The sequence below is a fragment of the Coregonus lavaretus genome, assembly GCF_964263955.1.
Source record: "Coregonus lavaretus genome assembly, chromosome: 26".
Classification (NCBI taxonomy): Eukaryota; Metazoa; Chordata; class Actinopteri; order Salmoniformes; family Salmonidae; genus Coregonus; species Coregonus lavaretus.
The window spans coordinates 18534761-18561479 of NC_140013.1; the positions used below are offsets into that span (position 1 = coordinate 18534761).

Below are 26719 nucleotides of genomic sequence, written 5' to 3' on the forward strand. Positions count from 1 at the left end.
GCCCAGAGAGAAACCAGCTGGCGTGTGTGTGTGTCTTATGCGTAGGCCTGGCGTGTGTTGTGTGTGTGTTGTGTGTGTGTGTTCTGGCAGTGACACAGAGCTGAGAGGCCAGATGACATGCTGAACCAGCAGTCAGCTCCCCAACACAGCCAGTTTGCATCCCAAATGGCACCCTATTCTCTACATAGTGCACTACTTTTGACCAGGCCTCTGGTCAAAAGTAGTGCACTATGTAGGGAATAGGGTACCATTTGGGAAGCAGGCTCAGTTACACAGAGACCAGTATGTGTGAGGTCAGAACTAGGGCCCAGAGTTTCTCCTGGATGTCAAACTCCTGGCCCTCCTCATACCAGACCTGGGTCATCAGGCAAGTGTTAGAGAACTGGCCTAATGACTGCACACCTCCAATCACTATGAAATATCATACCTCCCGATGTGTGCAGACAACTTGAAACAATAGGATTTAATAGCATCACAGAAATGAATGACGTTTTATTTTATAGCATGTTTTGTTTGATGTGGGAGCATTTTCCATTTAAAGGTAGACTCAGCGAAATGACGTTGCCACGAGCAGCACCGCAGATATTGAGATGAGCGAGACACAAGACTTCGCTCTCACACAATCACACACAGTATCTGCGCATGTGCACGGGTTCGCGTCATGCTGTTACAGCGTGGTAGCCAGGGGACCAAAACAGCGGAGAAGTTGACCCTCACGCTTCAACACTCTTAGTTGTTGCGGGAATTTACCCACTATGCAGTTTGTTTTCTGAATCTACGTCATATCACTGAGTCTACCTTTAAACAAAATGCTTTGAGATGTTTGTTCTTTGTAGTTTCTAAATCACTAGATTTTGTTCACCTTTACTACATCTGCTCTGCTAGGTTGCGTCCCCAATGGCACCCTACTCCCTACAGTGCACTACTTTTGACCAGGTTCCACAGGGCTCTGGTCAAAAGTAGTGCACTATATAGGAAATAGGGTGCCACTTGGGACATAGACCTAGTCAGTTCAGTGAGGGAAAGTTTGAGACTAAGAGCACAACAGTAAAATGACAAAGTCTATGAAAATAAAATGTTTCATTAAACGGACGTGTCATGTTCAATTGACAGAGGCAGTAAATATGTTACCTATAAAAATGACGATGAACTTCTCTCAGCTCAGCAACAGGCCCTGCCCATAGTACACGATTCTAGCCTGGACTCTGAGGACACTGAGACCCTCTATAGCTCCTCACTTTATAATGCTGGCCTTGACAGTGAGAAGAGGCCAGTAGTTGTCTGGGGTCATACAACATTATGAATTACAGAATTGTACTGTGTGGAGAGAGACAGCGGCTACTGTCATGTACACCCCTAACCCTGCCATGTATTGCCCTAACCCTAACCACTGAGTAAAAATGGTCCTATTCCATCAGGAGACTAGTTACTTCTACAGACCTTGTAGAATAGAGGACATGGTCAGAAGCAGATATCAAGTATAGCTAACAAGAAAAACTGTTGAATTAGGGTTGCTTGTTACAGTTTTCAACCACACATCAATCAATCAATTAATTAAATGAATCAATCAGCCAGGAGCATGCTGACTAACCATAGTCGTCCAGCGTCTTGCAGGGAATGTCCAAGTGGGTGGAGCCAAAGGGGTTCCGTACGAATCTCCGCCTCCTCCGTAGGTCGTCCTCCCAGTAGTCCAGACGCCAGAAGTCATTCAGCTGACTGAGAGACAGACAGAGAGAGATAGACAGGTTAGACAGAGAAAGACAGCGAGAGATAGACAGGTTAGACTGAGAGACAGACAGAGAGAGCGAGAGACAGGTTAGACAGAGATAGAGAGACAGGTTAGACAGAGAGAGAGAGACAGGTTAGACTTAGAGACAGACAGAGAGAGAGAGAGAGAGAGAGAGAGAGAGAGAGAGACAGGTTAGACTGAGAGCAGGTTAGAATACGCGCACACACGCGCACACACACACACACACACACACACACACACACACACACACACACACACACACACACACACACACACACACACACACACCACCAGGAGCCCCACAGCAGCAGCAGCAGAATCCACTACACTATAAATCACTAACACTCCCATTAACAAATACAGCATCAAATTACAAGTCTAAATTGCCCAGCTTGCCTCCTTTTTTACTATGTTTTTTAACAAGACTTGTAAATCAGAGAGGTAGGACCCTCAACACAGGCAGGGAGGGAGGCAGGAAAGGATGGAGGGAGACAGGGAGAGAAGAGGGAGGGAGGCAGAGAGGCCTGTAGGGAGGGAGGGAGAGAGAGGAGGGAGGGAGGCAGGGAGAGGAGGGAGGCAGAGAGGCATGGAGGGAGGGAGGGAGAGGAGGGAGGGAGGCAGTGAGGGAGAGGAGGGAGGCAGAGAGGTATGGACGGAGGGAGGCAGGGAGGCAGGGAGGCCAGGAGGGAGGCAGGGAGGCCTGGAGGGATGGAGGCAGGGAGAGGAGGGGGAGGGAGAGAGAGAAGGAGTGAGCGAAGCAGGGAGAGGAGGGAGGCAGAGAGGCATGGAGGGAGGGAGGTATGGAGGGATGGAGGGAGGGAAGGTGGGAAGGAGGGAGGCAGCAACATGGGGTTTAATAATGATGGGGAGGGTCTGAGAACTATAAAACAGCACCCCCTTCCCTCCCCCCCTCCCTCCTTCCCTGTGTGGGTATGTGGAGCCATGACTAAAATAATGTGTTGAAATATTCATTGAAATGATTCCCAGAGCCCTGGGGCAACCCAAAAGAAAATTGCATTTTTATTCATTATTAATAACAGCGAATTAGAGCCTTAAAAACAGGAGAGAAAGAAGGGAACAGCTCCAGCATGTGGTAACCATCTTTGTAAAAATGATTATTCCAACATTCGCAGGGAGGACCTGGGAAGAAGGATCATTTTATTGCTTGCAGCGAATGCAAACCATTAAGCAGTGGGCCCAGCATCATGTTACTAAGTGCAGCTCTGGCTGGACACATTTCAAAGGCTTTGTGTTTCATTCAAGGGGAACTAAAAGTAGAAAAACACTGCAAGTCATTTACGTACTCCAAACGGAACTGTGGAGATAAATATGGAGCGAGGGATAGAGTGATGATTAAAGTGATAGTAGAGCAGATGACAGTTTGGTCTGAGAAGATCCTCAGTCACATCAATGGACCATGTGCTTCATCTTCATCATCTAGACCAGAGTGAGGAACTACACAGTCCTCCTGCTCCTCTGACGGTGTCCCACATGGCCATATTCCCTATACACTGAGTGTACAAAACATTAGAAAAATATTGAGTTGCACCCTCCTTTGCCATCAGAACAGCCTCAATTCATCAGGGTATGGATTCTACAAGGTGTCGAAAGCGTTCCACAGGGATGCTGGCCCATGTTGTGTCAAGTTGACTGGATGTCCTTTGGGTGGTGGACCATTCTTGATACACATGGGAAACTGTTGAGCATGAAAAACCCAGTAGCGTTGCAGTTCTTGACACACTCAAACTGGTGCGCCTGGCACCTACTACGATACCCCGTTCAACAGCACTTAAATCTTTTGTCTTGCCCATTCACCCTCTGAATGGCACACATACCCAATCCATGTCTCAATTGTCTCAAGGCTTAAAAAATCCTTCTTTAACCTGTCTCCTCTCCTTCATATACACTGATTGAAGTGGTTTTAACAAGTTACATCAATAAGGGATCATAGCTTTCACCTGGTTTCAAGGAAAGAGCAGTTCCTAATGTTTTGTACACTCAGTGTATACTGACCTACTTTTGGCCAGGGCTCGTATAGGGCTCTTTTATTTTCCTTTTACCAATATACAACCATATTAAAATGATGCTTCCACCTCCACCTTAAAAATTATCCAGTCAGTGTGTATTACCACCACCACCACCACCAAAAACAACAACATCAACTCAGACAGCCACCCAGTTGCCAATCCTCCTCCAGCTTTGACAGTCTGGCGAGCAGCCAGGGCTACCATTGTATAGTCCCCCCCCCACACCAATATTGAGTCAGTCTAAACAGATTAACGTGTTACAAGGGGATCACATCACCAAACCATTCTATGAATATAATATGAATATAATATCTACAACTGTCAGAAAGCTAAAGGCTCAGGAGACTTAGCAGGCCTTTGACAGCCACGAGAGCTCAGTCTCAGTTAAGCATCAATCAACTGTGTGTGTGAGTGCCTGTGCAGAGTATCAGCGTGCCTAGAGCTTGTCCCCTGTCTGTCAGTCTTCCAGCAGGCTTGAAGCAGAAGAACAGAGATGTCAGTAGGTGGAGAAGCGAAGCCACGTAAATGATATTGTAAACGCTAGATTACACAGTCGGAAAAATGGAAATCCACTGAAGGCAGATGAGAGATTACCATTACAGATTATAACCCCTAATTCCCAATACAAATAGTCTGCCAACCGTGGTGGGGGAGGAAGGAGCTGCTTTGAACATTTCCTCTGCACTGTATTAAACACATTAAATACATTAAACACATACGATGCATGAGATTTGATTTGCTGAAGGACAATCATTTGTGTACAGCAACCTAAACTACAAGCCAAAATGTTTTAATTTGTATCTAGCTAATATGAATCAAACGTTCAACAAACCAACCCCAAGACTACAAGGATTGATTAACCAAGCAAACATGATGATTTCTCTTCCCCTGCCCCCCCACCCCAACCTCATCCCCCACCATATGCTTTCACTTTGGAGGTGGTTTAGTAGTGAATGAGAAGAAGAAGAAGAAGAAGAAGAAGAAGAAGAAGAAGAAGAAGAAGAAGAAGAAGAAGAAGAAGAAGAAGAAGAAGAAGAAGAAGAAGAAGAAGAAGAAGAAGAAGAAGAAGAAGAAGAAGAAGAAGAAGAAGAAGAAGAAGAAGAAGAAGAAGAAGAAGAAGAAGAAGAAGAAGAAGAAGAAGAAGAAGAAGAAGAAGAAGAAGAAGAAGAAGAAGAAGAAGAAGAAGAAGAAGAAGAAGAAGAAGAAGAAGAAGAAGAAGAAGAAGAAGAAGAAGAAGAAGAAGAAGAAGAAGAAGAAGAAGAAGAAGAAGAAGAAGAAGAAGAAGAAGAAGAAGAAGAAGAAGAAGAAGAAGAAGAAGAAGAAGAAGAAGAAGAAGAAGAAGAAGAAGAAGAAGGGCCAGTGATACTGTAAACCGTCGGCACCAGACCGGATTTGGACCGTCGTGCCAAGCTGCTGTTATGAAGGAGGCTGGGCCAGGCAGCTCAGTGAGGGTGGTCTGGGATGTCTTCCAAATGGCACCCTATACATACCCTAGACTATGGGCCTTGGTCAAAAGAAGTGCACTACATAGGGAATGCTATTTGGGAGGCAGACTGGATGGTCTGGTGCTAGGGGGCTCTGGGGAATGGCTCCCATAGGGGGCTAACTCAGTCAGCTCTCACACATCTAAAACACTACACTCCAAAGGGCTCTGGTCAAAAGTAGTGCCTTCGGAAAGTATTCAGACCCCTTTACTTTTTCCACATTTTGTTACGTTACAGCCTTATTCTAAAATGGATGAAATAAAACAATTTCCTCAGCAATCTACACAGAATACCCCATAATGACAAAGAGAAAACAGTTTTTTTTGCAAATTTAGCAAATTTATTAAAAACTAAATACAGAAATACCTTATTTACATAAGTATTCAGACCCTTTGCTATGAGACTCGAAATTGAGCTCAGGTGCATCCTGTTTCCATTGATCATCCTTGACATGTTTCTACAACTTGATTGGAGTCCACCTGTGGTAAATTCAATTGATTGGACATGATTTGGAAAGGCACACACCTGTCTATATACAGTAAGGTCCCACAGTTGACAGTGCATGTCAGAGAAAAACCAAGCCATGAGGTCGAAGGAATTGTCCATAGAGCTCTGAGACAGGATTGTGTCGAGGCACAGATCTGGGGAAGGGTACCAAAACATTTCTGCAGCATTGAAGGTCCCTAAGAACACAGTGGCCACCATCATTCTGAAATGAAAGAAGTTTGGAACCACCAAGACTCTTCCTAGAGCTGGCCGCTCTGCCAAACTGAGCAATCGGGGGAGAAGGGCCTTGGTCAGGGAGTTCCTCTGTGGAGATGGGAGAACCTTCCAGAAGGACAACCATCTCTGCAGCACTCCACCAATCAGGCCTTTATGGTAGAGTGGCCAGATGGAAGCCACTCCTCAGTAAAAGGCAAATGACAGCCCGGCAGGGACTGGGAGACTAGTCAGGATCGAGGCAAAGATGAACGGAGCAAAGTACAGAGAGATCCTTGATGAAAACCTGCTCCAGAGCGCTCAGGACCTCAGACTGGGGCGAAGGTTCACCTTCAAACAGGACAACGACCCTAAGCACACAGCCAAGACAACGCAGGAGTGGCTTCGGGACAAGTCTCTGTCGAACATCTCTGGAGAGACCTGGAAATAGCTGTGCAGCAATGCTCCCCCATCCAACCTGACAGAGCTTGAGAGGATCTGCAGAAAAAAATGGGAGAAACTCCCCAAATACAGGTGTGCCAAGCTTGTAGCGTCATACCGAAGAAGACTCGAGGCTGTAATCGCTGCCAAAGGTGCTTCAACAAAGTACTGAGTGAAGAGTATGAATACTTATGTAAATGTGATATTTCCCGTTTTCATTTTTTTTTTATACATCAGCAAAAATGTATTTTAAAAAGTTTTTGCTTTGTCATTATGGGGTTTTGGGAGTAGATTGATGAGGAGAAAAAAACGATTTAATAAATTTTTGAATAAGACACTGTATAGGGAATATGTTGCCATTTGGGACACAGCCCCAGAGAGAGGACAAGGTGAGAGAGACACAGAGCGCGACATCATCCCTCTCTCAGTCTGGGAGTGTGTTGAAAGTATTCAGAGTTAATTTTTCTTCTTCTTTTTTTGTGACCAAATCTTTCTTTATTTTGTAATGTTTTGGTAGTCTGAGTGGTATTCTGAGTGTCCTGGTGGTATTCTGAGTGTACTGATGGTATTCTGAGTGTACTGATGGTATTCTGTGTGTACTGATGGCATTCTGAATGTACTGATGGTATTGTAAGTGCATTGAATTTGATGGTATTCTGAGTGTACTAATGGTATTCTGAGTGTACTGATGGTATTGTAAGTGTACTGATGGTATTCCTAGTGTACTGATGGTATTGTAAGTGTATTCTAAGAGTATATTCGGAGCAGAGTGAAAGTGAAGGAAACAAAGACAGATTTTGCAAACAGAGGTTAAAACTGTGAAGTTCTCATCCATAAATTCACTCAAATCCGTCTAATAGGACATGTCCGATATTCTTCAGCATCTGAAGCTATATATCTTCTCTGCTTTGCTGAATCCAATATGAGCACAACAACGCTTCATTTCATGCATGAGCTAGAGAAATGCATGCTGGGAAATAATGTGACGCTAGAACAGCTTCAGACACAGATGTACTCCAGGCGGGTTATAAAGTCTGTTTGATACTAAAACAAAGATTAAGTAAATGCCAGCTAAGGTATTCTATTGATGTTAGGCTAACAGACTTATAGAAACAGACAAATACTACTAGATGATATGAGGGTAATGACTTGCATACAAAATAGTGAATAAAATCATTTGACTAGGCACGTCCTTGGAATATACTGAACATTTCATCAATACAGACTGTAAAGCGCGAGGCAGTGACAGCGAGTTTATCTCAATGGGATCTGTGAGGAGGACTGACTGGCTCTCCACTCCCCCGTTCTCCGCTCGTAGTGGGGATTCATGACAGGCATAAAGAATGACTGAGGCCAAGCCTCCCAGAAACTGGCTAAATTTATTAGCCCTGTCACACATCCATCACACAAATGGATTTCAAACTGCATTTTAAAAGCTAATTTTCCAGACCTGATAACCTAGAGGAAACATGGCGGCCATTATTCACAGATGCTTTTAGATTCTAGGTGCAGCGCGACTAATGTCTAAAAAGACTATCTTCTCTCCTTTTTCCTCTGTGTATTTAAATCCCATATCTCTGGAATGTATGTGTGTGTGTGTGTGTGTGTGTGTGTGTGTGTGTGTGTGTGTGTGTGTGTGTGTGTGTGTGGGTGTGTGTGTGTGTGTCTCGGGGCTGTGGAGACAGAGCCAGATTTAACACCCCCGCTCCACAGGGAATGTGTTCTGTTTGTAAAAGGCAGTAAAACCTGACAGCCATGACTCAAAATAAAACGGTGAAGAGGGAAATAAAAGGATTGAAAACAATTTCCCAGCACAAATACAGCCCAATCTAGGACAGTGGGAGCTGGTTTGTAGTGATGAACTAGGTTAGTATTGGCAATGGGGACAGTTATAGTATAGTGATATAGTATAGTTATAGCATAGTGGTAAAGTATAGTTATATACAGTGCTATGAAAAAGTATTTGCCCCCTTTCTAATTTTCTCTACTTTTGCATATTTGTGATACTGAATGTTATCAGATCTTCAACAAATACCTAATATTAGATAAAGGGAACATAAGTGAACAAATAACACAACAGTTACATATTTATTTCATAAACAAAGTTATGCAACACCCAATTCCCCTGTGTGAAAAAGTAATTGCCCCCTTACATTCAATAACTGGTTGTGCCACCTTTAGCTGCAACGACTCCAACCAAATGCTTCCTGTAGTTGTTGATCAGTCTCTCACGTCGCTGTGGAGGAATTTTGGCCCACTCTTCCATGCAGAACTGCTTTAACTCAGTGACGTGTGGGTTTTCAAGCATGAACTGCTCGTTTCAAGTCCTGCCACAACATCTCAATTGGGATTAGGTCTGGACTTTGACTAGGCCATTCCAAAACTTCAAATGTATTGCTTTTTAGCAATTTTCGTGTAGACTTGATTGTGTGTTTTGGATCATTGTCTTGCTGCATGACCCAGCTGCGCTTCAGCTTCAGCTCTCAGACGGATGGTCTGACATTCTCCTGTAGAATTCTCTGATACAGAGCAGAATTCATGGTTCCTTCTATTAAGGCAAGTCGTCCAGATCCTGAGGCAGCAAAGCATCCCCAAACCATCACACCACCACCACTATACTTGACCTTTGGTATGATGTTCTTACTGTGGAATGCAGTGTTTGGTTTTCGCCAGGCATTACTGGAACCATGTCGTCCAACCAGTTATTGCGTGTAAGGGGGCAATGACTTTTTCACACAGGGGAATTGGGTGTTGCATAATTTTGTTGATGAAATAAATATGTAATTGTTGTGTTATTTGTTCACTTATGTTCCCTTTATCTAATATTAGGTTTTGGTTGAAGATCTGATAACATTCAGTTTCACAAATATGCAAAAGTAGAGAAAATTAGAAAGGGGGCAAATACTTTTTCATAGCACTGTATATATATATATCCCTCCTCTCTACATTCTCTTCCTCTGTATCCGCTGCTAAAGCCACTTTCTACCACTCAAAATGTCAAGCCTCTGCCTCTAACCCTAGGAAGCTCTTTGCCACCTTCTCCTCCCTGCTGAATCCTCCTCCTCCTCCCCCTCCCTCCTCCCTCTCTGTGGATGACTTCGTCAACCATTTTGAAAAGAAGGTTGACAACATCCGATCCTCATTTATTAAGTCAAATGACACCGCTGGTCCTGCTCACACTGCCCTAACCTATGCTTTGACTTCTTTCTCCCCTCTCTCTCCAGATGAAATCTTGCGACTTGTGACGGCTGGCCGCCCAACAACCTGCCCACTTGACCCTATCCCCTTCTCTCTTCTCCAGACCATTTCCGGAGACCTTCTCCCTTACCTCACCTCACTCATCAACTCATCCTTGACCGCTGGCCATGTCCCTTCCGTCTTCAAGAGAGTGAGAGTTGCACCCCTCCTCAAAAAACCTACACTCGATCCCTCCGATGTCAACAACTACAGACCAGTATCCCTTCTTTCTTTTCTCTCCAAAACTCTTGAGCGTGCCGTCTCTAGCCAACTCTCCTGCTATCTCTCTCAGAATTATCTTCTTGATCCAAACCAGTCAGGTTTCAAGACTGGTCATTCAACTGAGACTGCTCTTCTCTGTGTCACAGAGGCTTTCCGCACTGCTAAAGCTAACTCTCTCTCCTCTGCTCTTATCCTTCTAGACCTATCCGCTGCCTTTGATACTGTGAACCATCAGATCCTCCTCTCCACCCTCTCCGAGTTGGGCATCTACGGCGCTGCTCACTCTTGGATTGCGTCCTACCTGACAGGTTGCTCCTACCAGGTGGCGTGGTGAGAACCTGTCTCCGCACCACGTGCTCTCACCACTGGTGTCCCCCAGGGCTCAGTTCTAGGCCCTCTCCTATTCTCTCTATACACCAAGTCACTTGGCTCTGTCATATCCTCACATGGTCTCTCCTATCATTGCTACGCTGACGACACACAATTCATTTTCTCCTTTCCCCCTTCTGATAACCAGGTGGCGAATTGCATCTCTGCATGTCTGGCAGACATATCAGTGTGGATGTCGGATCACCACCTCAAGCTGAACCTCAGCAAGACGGAGCTGCTCTTCCTCCCGGGGAAGGACTGCCCGCTCCATGATCTCGCCATCACACTTGACAAGTCCATTGTGTCCTCCTCCCAGAGTGCAAAGAACCTTGGCGTGACCCTGGACAACACCCTGTCGTTCTCCGCTAACATCAAAGTGGTGACCCGATCCTGCAGGTTCATGCTCTACAACATTCGCAGAGTACGACCCTACCTTACACAGAAAGCGGCACAGGTCCTAATCCAGGCACTTGTCATCTCCCGTCTGGATTACCCCACTGGCTTCCAGTTGAGGCTCACATCTACTACAAGACCATGGTGCTTGCCTACGGAGCTGTGAGGGGAACGGCACCTCCTTACCTTCAAGCTCTGATCAGACCCTACACCCAAACGAGGGCACTACGTTCATCCACCTCTGGCCTGCTAGCTCCCCTACCTCTACGGAAGCACAGTTCCCGCTTAACCCAGTCAAAGCTATTTGCTGCTCTGGCACCCCAATGGTGGAACAAGCTCCCCCACGATGCCAGGACAGCGGAGTCAATGACCACCTTCCGGAGACACTTGAAACCCTAACTCTTTAAGGAATACCTGGAATAGTATAAAGTAATCCTCCCAAATTACACCCTATTTTACCAAAGCCCTATGGGCCCTGGTCAAAAGTAGTGCACTATATAGGGTATAGGGTGCCATTTGAGACACATCCCATCTCTAGCGCCTGGCTGTTGTATGCTGCCCCACCTATACTGGTTTCAGCATCAGCTAGTTTCTCCTGACAGAGAGGACTATTGTGAGAGTCGAGAGGAAAGAAAATAAAGATTCAATAAAACACAATTATATTCTCTTTAAATGCTTCCATTTGAGACGTAAATGGAGGTTAATTATAATAAATAGCAGTAATCAGTGACTAGTCTATTTAAAGAGGCAGTACTGGTTAGTGTCTCACCACACACACCCTGTCCTGTGAAGGGGGTGCCCTGCCCTGTGCCCCGAGCCCTGCGCCCCACACCCTGCGCCCCGAGCCCCGCGCCCTGTGTGACTTTGACACTAAACACACTCCAGAGCTCTCAGATTAAGTCCTTCTGAGAACAAATGGCCTTTCTTCCTCCTCCATCCACACTCTGTCCATCTACCAATGAGAGGAAGCTATTCATTGTCTATGGTCTAGGCTAGGGTCACTGTTAACATGATACATTGGTCAGTATTACAAAGACACATTAAACTATTCTGCTCTAGCGATATGCCAACCATGTCCTGAAATTTAAGCATGGAAGTACTAGGGTTGCAAAATTCTGGTAATTTCCCCAAAATTCTCAGGTTTTCTATAAATACTGGTTGGAGGATGCTGGATTTCCTGCTTATTCCCTTGTGATTTTCAAACTTGGAAAATCTGAGAATTTCGGAAAAGTTACCAGAATTTTGCAACCCTAGGAAGTACTGCATGATGGTCTCTCTATAAACAAATAATCTACCAAACCATTATCCTTCTGAAACCTCTCATATCACTCATAAACAGTGCAGTATTATACTGATTTCTTTTTACACATTTTTTACAATTTAATACAGAAACATTCAACATCGGCTTTCAAACGTCTCTCAAAACAGGCAGCGTAGTTGACGGATCCCTACAGATAGACAGGTTTCAACCAGTCAGGTATAAAAAAACATTCAGCCATCTAATTGACTAAAAAAGGCTGAAAACAAAACAATGTCTGTCAATCAGTGTACTATATCACTTAACTGTCTTTGATCACCATGGTGACACATTCTTCTACATCAACAGACAGACACAGCTAAATAAAACTGCACATCAACATGAGGCAACTGGAAACCATATGGCCATGGATGGTGTATCAAGTTTCATTTTTCAAAGTAAAGTGTAAATTCAGAAAAAATATATAATCATTTGTGTAATGTATGCATATTAACGCAGAAAGAGTAAGACTACCATCAATACCCGTCAGTAACAGTCAGATAACAGTCAGTAAGAGTGAGACTAGAGTCAGTAACAGTGAGACTAGATTCAGTAACAGTGAGATAACAGTCAGTAACAGTGAGATTACAGTCAGTAAGTGTCAGTAACAGTCAGTAAAAGTCAATAACAATCAGTAACAGTCAGACTAGAGTAAGACTGAGTAACAGTCAGTAACAGTGAGATTACAGTCAGTAAGTGTCAGTAACAGTCAGTAAAAGTCAATAACAATCAGTAACAGTCAGACTAATCAGTAACAGTCAGTAACAGTGAGATTACAGTCAGTAACAGTCAGTAAAAGTCAGTAACAATCAGACTAGTCAGTAACAGTGAGACTGCAGTCAGTAACAGTCAGACTTGTCAGTAACAGTCAGTAACAGTGAGACTACAGTCAGACTACAGTCAGTAGTAGTCAGACCACAGTCAGTAACAGTCAGAATACAGTCAGTAACAGTCAGAATACAGTCAGTAACAGTCAGACTACAATCAGTAACAGTCAGACTACAATCAGTAACAGTCAGTAACAGTGGCACTACAGTCTACAGCAGAGTTTTAGTATGTCTGAACCCCTCCCTGCCAGCGCTTGTCACACCCTGGCTCTGGGACTCTATATGTTGAGCCAGGGTGTGTTCATTCTATGTGTTTATTTCTATGTTGGTAATTCTGTTGTGTTTATTTCTATGTTGGCTAGAGTGACTCCCAATCAGAGGCAACGAGTGTCAGCTGTCGTTGGTTGTCTCTGATTGGGAGCCATATTTATACTGTCTATTTTCCCTTTGTGTTTGTGGGTTCTTGTTCCGTGTTCGGTCATTGTTACCGTGGACTTCACGAGTCGTTTCTTGTTTTGTTTATTGTTTCTATTATCACTAAAGATAATAAAGTTAAACATGTTCGTTCATCACGCTGCGCCTTGGTCTGTTCATTACGACGATCGTGACAGAAGAACCCACCATGCAACTACCAAGCAGCGTGTCCAGGGGCAGCTCTTGGGCTGGACATGGGAGGAAGCGCCGGGAGAAGAGATGGTGGAGGCGCGCCGTAGAGAGGAGCAGGCAGCCTGGACATGGGAGGAGATATTGGACGGTAAAGGGTCCTGGACTTGGGAGGAAATCCTGGCCGGGATGGATCGCCGGCCATGGAGTGAGACAGTGGAGAGGCGACGGAGAGAGGAGCAGCGGCGCCAAACGGGTCAACGTCGGACAGGCGAGAGGCAACCCCAGAATTTTTTTAGGGGGGGGCACACGGCATGGACGACGGGGCTGACGGAGGCAGAAAGGGGGCGGATTCAGAAGGCCACCAGGTTACGGATACACCGCCCTGTACGTCCTGTGCGGATGCCTCACAGAGTGTGTGAGGGTAGGCATTCAGCCAGGACGGGTTGTGGCCGCTCTTCACTCCAGGTCTCCTATCCGTCTCCACAGCCCGGTTCGGCCTGTCCCTGCTCCACGCACCAAGCCTACGGTGTACGTCGCCAGCCCGGTCCGGCCTGTCCCTGCTCCACGCACCAAGCCTACGGTGTGCGTCGCCAGCCCAGCCCGGCCTGTCCCTGCTCTATGCACCAAGCCTACGGTGTGCGTCGCCAGCCCAGTCCGGCCTGTCCCTGCTCCACGCACCAAGCCTACGGTGTGCGTCGCCAGCCCGGCCCGGCCTGTTCCTGCCACTCGCACCAAGTCTACGGTGTGCGTTGCCAGCCCAGCCCGGCCTGTCCCTGCTCTACGCACCAAGCCTACGGTGTGCGTCGCCAGCCCAGTCCGGCCTGTCCCTGCTCCACGCACCAAGCCTACGGTGTGCGTCGCCAGCCCGGCCCGGCCTGTTCCTGCCACTCGCACCAAGTCTACGGTGTGCGTTGCCAGCCCAGCCCGGCCTGTCCCTGCTCTACGCACCAAGCCTACGGTGTGCGTCGCCAGCCCAGTCCGGCCTGTCCCTGCTCCACGCACCAAGCCTACGGTGTGCGTCGCCAGCCCGGCCCGGCCTGTTCCTGCCACTCGCACCAAGTCTACGGTGCGCGTCGCCAGCCCGGCCCGGCCTGTTCCTGCCACTCGCACCAAGTCTACGGTGCGCGTCGCCAGCCCGGCCCGGCCTGTTCCTGCCACTCGCACCAAGTCTACGGTGCGCGTCGCCAGCCCGGCCCGGCCTGTTCCTGCTACTCGCACTAAGCCAGGGGTGCGAGACGTCAGCCTGGTAAGGCCTGTTCCTGCTACTCGCACTAAGCCAGGGGTGCGAGTCGTCAGCCTGGTAAGGCCCGTTCCTCCTCCACGCACTAAGCCAGGGGTGCGAGTCGTCAGCCTGGTAAGGCCCGTTCCTCCTCCACGCACTAAGCCAGGGGTGCGAGTCGTCAGCCTGGTAAGGCCCGTTCCTCCTCCACGCACCAAGCCAGGGGTGCGCGTCGTCAGCCTGGTAAGGCCCGTTCCTCCTCCACGCACCAAGCCAGGGGTGCGCGTCGTCAGTCCAGCACAACCCGTGCCTGGGTCACCGGTGCCTGGTAAGGTACCGGTCAACTGCTCCACTATGGAGCTGAAGCTAACCGCTCCTGCTAAGTCCAGTTCAGCTCCAGCCGGCGGGGCCAGACTGGACCAGGGGCGCTATGGGGGGTTTATTGGAGGGTGGTGGTCAAGGCCGGAGCCAGAACCGCCGCCGAGGAGGTATGCCCGCCCAGCCCTCCCCTGTTTTGTTCAGGTTGAGGCGCGGTCGCAGTCCGCGCCTTTAGGGGGGGGTACTGTCACACCCTGGCTCTGGGACTCTATATGTTGAGCCAGGGTGTGTTCATTCTGTTGTGTTTATTTCTATGTTGGCTAGAGTGACTCCCAATCAGAGGCAACGAGTGTCAGCTGTCGTTGGTTGTCTCTGATTGGGAGCCATATTTATATTGTCTATTTTCCCTTTGTGTTTGTGGGTTCTTGTTCCGTGTTCGGTCATTGTTACTGTGGACTTCACGAGTCGTTTCTTGTTTTGTTTATTGTTTCTATTATCACTAAAGATAATAAAGTTAAACATGTTCGTTCATCACGCTGCGCCTTGGTCTGTTCATTACGACGATCGTGACAGCGCTGTGGACCATTCATCTTTCACCAGAGGTGGGGCTCTCTCTGCTCCCCTATAACTGATGATGGTGTGAACGCTCTCCTTAAGAGGTAATTATCAGGCTGCAAGGTTAACTCCACCCCCAGGGAGGAGCTGATGTACTATAGGTCAACAACAAATAAGAGCAGAGAGAAAGAGGAGCACAAAAAAAAAAGGAACTTCACTTCTTTATCCTCCCCAGTACAAATATTTTGTTTTCCCCTCTTGAATAAACTTAGCTACAGAGGACAGACATCACCAAGGCTGTGTTAGGGTTCCTGCTGCATTCATCTTCTAAATTAACCATAATGTCCAGCAGGATCATATTCACTGGTCCTCCATATACCTTCACACAGGAGAGAGACCTTGATCTACCTCTCCCCCCCCCACATCTTTCCCCTCCTCTCCTCCTCGTCAGAGCTGCTATTAGAATGGATAACCCGGCGAGGCGAGACAGCGGAGTGCTTAGCCAGGCAGCCAGTGACTGAAGGGTCCATTCCATCACTAAGTTATTATCCACAGGCAGAGTGTTGCCATTCATCAGAGACAGAGAGATGAAACTCTCGGTTAGTCAAGGGAAACGCCCGTTCCACTCCCCTCACCAAGGATCAATAAATGCCACCGCTCTCTCCTCCATTCCCTCCGCTACTGAAAAAGTAATTATACAGGAGCAATGTTGCAATGTTGACAATCGATAGCTCAGTCAGGTTGGTTTAAGGTCTGTGGGGGGGGGGGGTTAGTCAGCTACTGATGTCAACAGTGACACCATGGAACAAAGGACGTCCTGTCTGTCTGTCTGTCTGTCTCCTTCCACCTGCTCTACATCCTGTTAAGACGGCCATGTTGGAACATGTTGGAATGCCTTGGAATGCACCCTATTCCCTATATAGTGTAATATTTTTTACCATGGTCAAAAGTAGTGCACTATATAGGAAACAGGGTGCCATTTGGGACGCAGCCAGCGGTGGACAGGGGAGGCCTTTAGTGTCAATGGAGATGCAGACTACTCACTCTGCAATGCAAACCAGTATGTATCAAACTTGAATAAATGCATGTGACAAAAGATAGTTCCCAGAATCCAGGTAGATCAGAGGTAGATATGATTGGGTGAAATGTGCTTTCCATTTCATAAGAACTATAAAAACAAAGCCAACATATTATAGTATTACTACAACAGAAAACAGAGTAGAAACAATATTGACATACACATCAGTAAATAAGAGGATAAATACAAAACTTGCCTTGTGTTAAAGGATGGTTATTATCATAGTTTAAGACTGGTAGTTAAAGACACTGTGAATTATTCTAGAATGAATTCATCAGCCTTGCCTTAACGTCTCCTTTCTCTTGACAATGCTGAACTTTATAATCCAGTGACAGGGGTCAGGGGGTCAAAGCAGAGGGAGGAGGGGCCAGAGAAAATCACCCTCTCACTGGAGAAAATTCTAACATCCAATTTTCAACTTGATTTATCAGTGTGATCAAACTGAATGGGTGCCGTGATGGGAGGAGGGGGAGAGAGGGAATAGAGGAGGAAGAGGGAAAGAGGGGTGAGGAGGGAGGGAGGGGTGAGGAAGGAGGAGGGGAGCTGTCTCAGAGCTGCATCAAAGGCTTCTCCTTGTGATTTAGCACAGCAGATCAATACAACCCTATACTGTTTCAATTTGAACACTATTGATTTTGTGATGTCGACTCAATACAGAGCACATTCATCATCAGGCAAGCAGAAAGTATGATCCAACAGCCTACTGGGCTGATCACACTGCCTTAACAAAGCCCTACCACCTCCTGGGCTGATCACACTGCCTTAACACTGCCCTACCACCTCCTGGGCTGATCACACTGCCTTAACAAAGCCCTACCACACCCTGGGCTGATTACACTGCCTTAACACTGCCCTACCACCTCCTGGGCTGATCACACTTCCTTGTTTAACACAGCCCTACCACCTCCTGGGCTGATCACACTGCCTTGTTTAACATAGCCCTACTACCTCCTGGGCTGATCACACTTCCTTGTTTAACACAGCCCTACCACCTCCTTGGCTGATCACACTGCCTTGTTTAACACAGCCCTACCACCTCCTTGGCTGATCACACTGCCTTGTTTAACACAGCCCTACAACCTCCTGGGCTGATCACACTGCCTTGTTTAACACAGCCCTACCACCGCCTGGGCTGATCACACTGCCTTGTTTAACACAGCCCTACCACCTCCTAGGCTGATCACACTGCCTTAACACAGCCCTACCACCTACTGGGCTCATCTGGTTAATAGGTCATATGATCGCAGAGAGATTTTGTATGTATCCCAAATGGCATCCTATTCCCTATGTATTGCACAAATTTAGAACAGAGCCAAATGGGCCCTGGTCAAAAGTAGTGCAATATATAGGGTATAGGCTACCATTTGGGACGCAGTCATTGGCTTTCCGTTCGTGTGCAGTGTCTCCTCGTCACACAGTGTTATGATCATAATGGTGTCTGAACACTACTAATTCAAAATACTATAGTTGTGTAAAAACTTTCAACAAAATGTGCACTATAGTCATCAGCAGTAGTTTCACCTGGGTGAGTATATTAAATATATAATTATGTTGATAAAACGTTCCACACAGATGATCAATATCCTCTGGCTAGTCTCCAGGTAGAACTTAGGGTTAAAGGAAAAACACACACACACACATACACACACACACACACACACACACACACACACAGACACACAGACACACAGACACACAGACACACACTCTTTCAACCAGCGTCACAAATAACAGACATCCCCTTCAGGAAATAAATAAATAATAATAAATGAATAAAGGGGACAGTTAATGTAGCATTGAACAAGGCTGAGCTGCTACACTGCCCTGAGCTCATCAACATATTGCATCATTTTTCTTCTCAAGCAGGTCACCATTAAATGGGAATTTGTTGGAAGTTTTGCGGTATCATTTACAATGCTCCCCCGCTCAGCAACCTTTTGTTCCAATACTAATGCTATCCCTGGAGAGAAACTCTATAAATATTTGAATAAGTAAATCTACAGTAGCAGCCCGCAATTCAATCTTATATGTTTTGCCAAGTTTACTTTACTTCTACTATTGTTTGGTCTGTTTTATGAATATCTCTATCAGAACTGCATGGCATATAATCAAACATACTGTGTATGCACAAATATATACACAATGCTCAAACATCTGGTAAGTGGGTGAAGTGAGGCATTTAGTTGCATTAACTACTGTAGGTAAGGATATCTATATTACTTTAATACAATACAATTCCAACTGTAATTCAATCTGTACTATAGTTTGCATCCAAACGGCACCCTATTCCCTATTCTGGTCACCTACTCTGGTCAAAAGTAGTGCACTATCTAAGGTATAGCTGCATGGGTAAATAGGCCTCTGGTCAAAAGTAATGCACTATACAGTATAGGGAAAAGAGAGCCATTTGGGAGTCAGTACGCACCCATAGATTAATGGTCCAATGATGGTAAGTGCGCATCTTTCTGTGGTAATTGCATCTGTTTCCAGGGCTGTGTTTGTCAGGTGGGATGATGCATGTCTAAATCACTAAATCTATCTGCCACACAACCCATGGAGAGTACCAGCAGTCATTAAAACACTCCTCAAATCAATCAATCAATTGAATTCTCCTTACAAACTAAATGAAGGTTTATTGTATTTTTTCAACAAAAATCAGACAACACAGCAGAATTCTTAAAGCACTCAAAACATGATCCAGATGTGTTTTCTATCGATGTGAGTAAAAAACATCCCATTAATGAACATAGTTAACATCTGTATGTAGTGAACATATTTAACCATGTGTATTGCGTTTTCAAAATCTAATAAAGAAAGCCAAGCTACTGTTTCAGTGAGAGTAGTCAATTACTGAAAGTGTTATTTCTGTAAGGAAGGCAAGATTTGACAGAACCTTTGCTGCACTTGTCACTCACTAGGTTGTCGTTGTAAACACAGAATTTGTTCCTAACAGACTTACCTGATATAAAGCTTGTTTTTTACAGATCATGGCCAATGTCATCAACATCCCAATGAACATGCATGTCATGTGTCGTCGTGACATTACCAGGGGGAAACATAGAGGGAATAATAGTAGGGGTCTAAGCACAAAACCTTGAGGAACGCCTAATTCAACTTTGGAGTCCTTAGAGGACTTTCCACCTAGTTGGACAAATGGATACTGCTCAGATTGGTGGTTTAAGCATCCATAGCATCACTATTCAGCACTGGCCCACTTCAACCACTGAGTGTGTGTGTGTATGTGTGGGTGTATGTGTGTGTGTGTGTGGTGGGAAGCAGAGCTAAGGCTCCAAGGATCTGTAGTTTTCAAGGCCCAGGGGAGAGAGGTGGAGGGAATGACTCCGACCACCAACCACCACCAGGTGTAATGCTGTGTGACTGAGAGGGTTGCTGAGAGACTCGACAACACTCCACACACACACCTTCTCGTACGCACACACACCTCTCACACACACACACAAAAGCACAAGCCAGATGCATGCACGCACACACACAATCACACACACATGCACACACACACATACAACTCCCGCCCCAAACCCACCCCCAGTCTGTTTGACCAGCGGTCGGTCCTGAGGGGGGTTCCGTCTCTTTGACTGTTATTGAGTTAGTTGACCTGGTCCCTGATCCTGGTGGATGCTGGGTAAATGACATTAGTTGGTGGTCGTTCCTTCCTTCCCAGCACTGCACTCTGTGGCTCACAGCAAAGGTAATTGTACAGTACAGCTAATACTGGGAGTTCTGTTATCCAGCCTGGCCTTAGCATGGCCTTTGGGCCAGCCCAGCTCCAGGTAGCCCCAGCCCTAAACCTTTCACCAGACCCAGTCCCAGTCCGTACTTCTGTGCCAGGCTGCCCCAGGCTCTATGTTTGTTGGTGAAGATGTAAAGTATATACCCCAGCCACCGCTCTAACCCTACAGCCCAGCCCTACACCCCAGCCCAAGGCCTATCATTCAGCCCAAGGCCTATCCTTCAGCCCCAGCCCTATATCCCAGCCCTGGCAAGACCTATCCTTTAGCCCCAGCCCTATACCCCAGCCCAAGACCTATCCTTTAGCCCCAGCCCTATACCCCAGCCCAAGGCCTATCCTTTAGACCCAGCCCTATACTCCAGCCCAAGGCCTATCCTTTAGCCCCAGCCCTATACCCCAGCCCTGGCAAGGCCTATCCTTCAGCCCCAGCTCTATACCTCAGCCCTAGGTCTTACCTCTGTGCCAGGCTGCCCCAGGCTCCATGCTTATTGGTGAGGATGTTGAGGATCTTCTGCTTGAGCTGGTTGGCAGTCACATGGTCTCTGTGCTTGGCAGCGCTGATCAGGTGATCACACATCTTCTCCTCCTCCCTCCTATCAGCAGCGTACTGGGCACAGTTGGACTGATGGAGGGAACACAAGGAGACATTTTATTATAAACATAGCCATGCTAATGCCATGCTAACATAATGCTAAGATCATGCTAGGCATTAACATTATGCTAACACCCTGCTAACACCCTGCTAACATAATGCTCACACCATGCTAGGTGTTAACATTATGCTAAAACCAGATAGGATCCATCACTAGGATTTGATATTACTTGCACTTTGATTGTATGTTCTTTTAACGTAAGGTGTCCTTGAGTGTCTTGAAAGGCATCTGTAAAATATAACTGTCTGTCTGGTGTTAGCATGGTGTTAGCATGGCTATGTTATGTTTGTATTAATATGTCCTTGTGTTTCCTCCGTTGCAATCCTGCTAAATTAGATACTACATTCAAACATGTGCATGCACACTAAGTGTGTGTTGAGGGAGAAGAAATGAAAACCATTCAATAGATCCACAGAGGATATTATGGTGTGTGAGTGTGTATGTGTTTGTGTGCATGCACGTGTGAGTAGATATTATAGCCTGTGCTGTCAAGGTTAACAGAGCCAATCTCTGCTCCACTACATCAGCAGGGGACATGTTAGTGTAGAGTGATTTAAACACTGTCGCCGTCTGCTAATGTCTTTGGTTTCACATGGAGAAAAAGAGAGGAATTTGTCCGTTAGATAGCTTTAATGCCATCTGTTTACATAGAGGTCATAATAAACAATTTGTCCCTATATAAAACTCAACTGTGACTGTGGATGAAGGGCAGGTTGGATAACAAAGAGAAGTAGCCTGTACTGTAGCCTACATGCATAAATTATCATCAAACAGTGTGACATAAATAGATTGAAACCCGGTGTGTGATGTTGAAGTGGAGTCAGTCCCTGCGTAACAAATGGCACTCTGTTCCCTTTATAGTACACTACTTTTAACCAGGGCCCATATGGTTCTGATAAAAAGTAGTGCACTATATAGGGAATAGGGTGACATTTGGGACGCACCCAGTGATCTCCTGCAGGCAGCGTAGAAGCATCTAAAGGTAATCTAGATTCTAGAGGAGCCGATCAGGATCTGACTTCATCTTCTCCTCGCTAAAATAAGATTGTCTTGCTGCGTCGCCCCGGGGCTGCTCCTTCCTGCTCATATACTAAATCTAATTTGCTAACAGAAGCTGGAAGTTAATTGAATTTCCGGCCCTATATTTGAATTGTGTCAGATATTATACTTCAACATATTCTTCAAATGGCAGATAACTCAATCTCTGCTTGTCATCTCATGTTACCATGTGACGCTGTGACAAATATCAAACCTTATTTATCACTTCACAGGATATGAGGCTGCTGCCCTGACACCAACCTAATGTAAAAATGTCTATCTGTCTGGGGATGGAGGGTAGAGGGAGGGAGGGGTTTTGAGGGGTAATAAAATAGAGACAGGGCTGGATGAAAAGTGTAGAGTTGTCAGACAGAAGGGATGATACCAGAGGAGGGATGAGGGCCAGGTAATCTCTGGGTGTTTCCCAAATGGCACCCTATGGGCCCTGGTCAAAAGTAGTGCACCATACAGGGAATAGGGTGCCATTTGAGACGCAGCCTCCCTCGCTACTGGTGACATTGCATATCTATCCATCTCTTCCAGTTTATCTAGCAGGTCAAGGAGCCTCTAGCAGAGGACTACAGGATATCTAACAGCTGCTTGAGGAGGGCTGCTGCCCCAAGATAAGAAACCCATCACTCATCACATGTACAAGCTACTAACAGAGGTGGCAGAAGGGTCTGTGTGCGTGTGCATGTTTGTGTACTTGGGTAAGACACTTCCTATATGACTAGCAACATTGTGTCATCCCACTCCTCAACTTTTCTTGATGATAATTCATGAAAATGAGAAACAAAGAGAGAGAGAGAGAGAGAGAGAGAGAGAGAGAGAGAGAGAGAGAGAGGGAGAGAAAGAAAGAGGAAGAGAGTGAGAAAGAGAGAGAGAGCAGCTCTACCTGCTGTCTAAAAGAGGCATGACATTCCTCTGAACAGAGCACCTCCCTGAGCTCAAAAAGCTGCTCCTCTCTCCTCTCCACTACTGTATGGTCCTAAAACCTTCTCAGGCTTCCATCCATTTAATAAAGGCTTAATTAGACACAGAAAGTGGCATTACTAAAGACTGACTGCACCCTAAATAGCACCCTATTCCCTATATGGTGCACTACTTTTGACCAGAGCCTATTGGGTCCTGATGAAAAGTAGTGCACTATAAAGAGAATTGGGTGCCATTTGGCATGCAGATACTGTTAAATTACTGCAGACAACCTCTAATTCCTACAGAAATCAATAATGAGAGTGTTCTGATGCTTTGTAGTGAGAACAGGCAGTGTGTTTGATATGTGGGGTAAGTACTGTCTCTGGGGTAGACTCATTACACTGTTGGATGGGCTTAAAGTTAATAAAACCTGGCATATCATTTAGTCTGCTTATTAATATTGCTGGTTATTATAATCCCTTAGAGTGGCCTAATGGTAGGGCCATAATCCTCCTGGAGAGACACAGGGACTACAGGAGTACTGAGCTGCTGCTAATCCAGCACTATTCTCTCACAGACCCGGGATGCCTCCCAAATGCCACTCTATTTCTATGGGCTCTGGTCAAAAGTAGTGCACTATGTAGGGAATAGGGTGCCATTTGGGACGCACACTGAAGTCAGCCACTCCAGAGCAGGGACTGGCAAGGCTGCTGTAGTCAGTTGACTATGTTAGATAAGGTACTGTACCTCAAACTCTGCATGTTTATGGACGTCTTCTGCTGTCTGTCTGTTGAGGATGAACTCTGCCTCGTTGGCAACACGCACGATGTGGTCCTTCATAGCATGACACAGCAATCTGGAACAGACAGACAGAAAACTAGTCAGTCAGTCAGTCAGTCAACACAAACGATGTGGTCCTTAATAGCATGACACAGCAACCTGGAACAGATAGACAGAAAGATAGACAGAATACTAGTCAGTCAGCAACCTGGAACAGATAGACAGAAAGACAGAATACTAGTCAGTCAACACAAAGATGTGGTCCTTCAAAGCATGACACAACAACCTGGAACACACAGGCATATAGACAGACAGACCCCCCCCCCCACCCACACACACACACCCCTCCCTTTTGACCCTCCAACCTCATCTCCATCTCCCTGACGTCTCTGGCCCTGATCACCTCCTCTCCTCCCATGGCTGACTGACTCCTCAGCCTTCCTGGCGTACACTCTACCTGCTTCTGCCCCGCTTCAATCTTTTTAATAATTGAAAACAGCCAGGCAACTATGTGGAGATTATATGCCATTTTACACCCAATTAGGTCTGCTTTGTTTTAATTACAGAGCTTCTGATACCCTCTTTCTGCATCACAAACCTATTTCCATTATAGAGCCCTGGTCAAAAGTAGTGTACTACATAGGTAATATGGTGCTATTTGGGAAGCATCCTCTGTCTCAGGGAAGAGGCCTCAGAGAACTACAGTCATCAGACTAGTGTTGACAAGCTTTAAACTACAATTACATTCTGAGTCCTGAACAATTCTTTATCTCCTGTTGTTTAGACGTTAGTGTTCTACACTATGATTGTAGTTAGTTGGTTAGCTGGTTAGTTTAGCTAGTTGGTTAGCTGATAGGTTAGAGAGATCTACAGGACAGGTTGGTTAGCTGGTTGATCATAGTTCAGAGGACTGCAGCTGGCTGGTATGCTGGTTGGTTAGAGATAGCAGGTCGCCGTCCCAAATGGCACCCTATTCCCTATATAGTGCAATACTAGTGCTGAGCGATTGACTGGAATTTCTGTTATTAAACAACTAATTGACTGACATTGGTTCAATTATTTGAATAACATTTCGTTCTGCTTTTTTCTATGAGCACATTGCACAGTTTCTCTAGAGATAAATCAGATCAAGCCCGAACTGTGCGATGTAGTAGGGAGATGTAGCTTCTAACAGGCCAATATTCTACATAGTTTAGCGCAGAAAACGTGATAATTAACTACAACGACCATAATCCATTGCGTGCCTATTTGTCCGGTCTGTGTGTTTATTTTAAGCCTGCTACGTTAGGCTAGTGTGGGGCAGACACGGATAGAGAGAGCATAGACAGAAGAATGAACGATCGAGAGGGATTAGAGAGCAGTTGCTTCGCAAGGTATCTCTACCTGAAAATACACAATCTAAGTGATTGATAGTTGGTATTTAGAAGTCATAAAAGTATGCCTTATTTACCTTGAACAAACAGAAATAGCGATTTTGTCAGACTGCATAGGCAGCAGCTGATGACTTGGAATGAAATAATAAAGTCATCACATAAAACAAATGTAATATACACAACAACTGAAATATTTTATTAAAGTAATGTGAATAACTGATGGTTAAGTGATAAGGAGTAATGGGCAGTCACTACCACCATGGGACTTGTATTAATTGTTTTATTCTGCGTTTTAGCATTCAATCCACATAATGCATAGTGCATTTAATGTATTTTTTAAAAATGGAAACCGAATTCAAAAAACGTGATAATTTTTTCATAATCTAACCGAAACCGAACCGACTTCAAAAAATACTAATCGCTTAGCACTATGCACTACATAGGTAATAGGGTGGCATTTTTGATGCAGATCAGGTGTCCACAGTACTGAGGTAGTGTAGAGAAATGAGATCTGCCAGCAGCACCCTGGACAGCGCCACGTGACAGAGCGGTAGAGTGATAGAGTAGCCGTGCAGTAGTGGCAGAATGGCCCCCACTGAGTAAGGATCTTTATCCAGGCCCGACAGGGGTCCAGGGGAGGTACCAGGGAGGGCTAAGACTGGGCTGGGTTGGGCACAGCGAGGCTGCACTGGGGTATAGGGCTGGGGTATAGGTCTGGACCTGAGGCTGGGGTATAAGGCTGAGGCTGGGTAGTTTGGATGTAAGAGGGTTACACAGATGGGTCACCAGATGGACTTGGAAGCGGATATATTCTATAACACCCTGCCTGATCTGAGCCTGCCACACTCACAGAGAGGGGGTGGAGACTACACAGATAGAGGGGATACACTATCGTGTTGATATTGTTACATCACTCTGTCACACCAATCTTATTTACCTTAACCCCTATAGAGCACAAAAAGTCTAACATGCAGCACTCCACGCTCTAGGGGCCAGCAGCTTACTGCTAATCTATTGCTGCCACTGGACCTAACAACCTGCTCAGAGCTGGTGTGCGTGCGTGTGTGGTGTGTGTGTGAGTGTACCGGAAATCCACAAAAGTCCCCACAAGGATAGTAAAACAAGGAAAATTCTCCCTCGTGGGGACATTTCCCAAGTCCCCACGAGGACAAAGGCTATTTTAAGCTTAGGGGTTAGGGTTAGAATTAGGGTTAAGGGTTAGGTTTAGGGTTAGGAGTTAGGGTTATGTTCAGGGTTAGGGTTAGGGAAAATAGGATTTTGAATGGAAATACATTTTAGGTCCCCACACAGATAGTAAAACATATGGTGTGTGTGTGTGAATATGATACATACCTTCCCTCGTTGATGAGCTCGATGAAGGCGAGGCCGGCATTTTTCTGGATCGAGTTCTGCCACTCCTGAGACAGAAGGAGGAGGACAAGAGGAGAGGAAGATAGAAAGGGGAGCGGAGAGGAGGAACGTTGGATAGTTATTAGTTACTTATACTGGCTCTGTGGCTGTATGTCGCAGACAAAGCCTTCCACAAGGTTGAGTAGGGTTACCTTTTCAAGAAACTGGAGAGATTCAGCTTTGGCAAAAACGTTTTGTCTTGGATTAGAATGCTATATTATTCTCTGATAGCTTGTGTGTGTACTAACAACAACTACTTCAAATACTTACACCACTG

General features: G+C 45.9%; 1 protein-coding gene across 2 annotated transcripts in view; it reads right to left on the reverse strand.

Moving 5' to 3' along the window:
* LOC311101415 (neurobeachin-like) overlaps positions 1–26719 on the reverse strand; it is a gene marked incomplete at both ends in the record, with an annotated part of 295001 nt that overhangs the window by 115858 nt on the left and 152424 nt on the right. The window contains 4 exons of one of the 2 annotated variants that reach the window (XM_084142549.1): positions 1592–1716; positions 20729–20895; positions 23627–23735; positions 26386–26450. In XM_084142549.1, coding sequence (XP_083998675.1) covers positions 1592–1716; positions 20729–20895; positions 23627–23735; positions 26386–26450 — 466 coding nt within the window. Of the gene's footprint in view, positions 1–1587; positions 1717–20728; positions 20896–23626; positions 23736–26385; positions 26451–26719 lie in introns of both variants that reach the window. The other variant, XM_084142550.1, reaches the window with a different exon arrangement.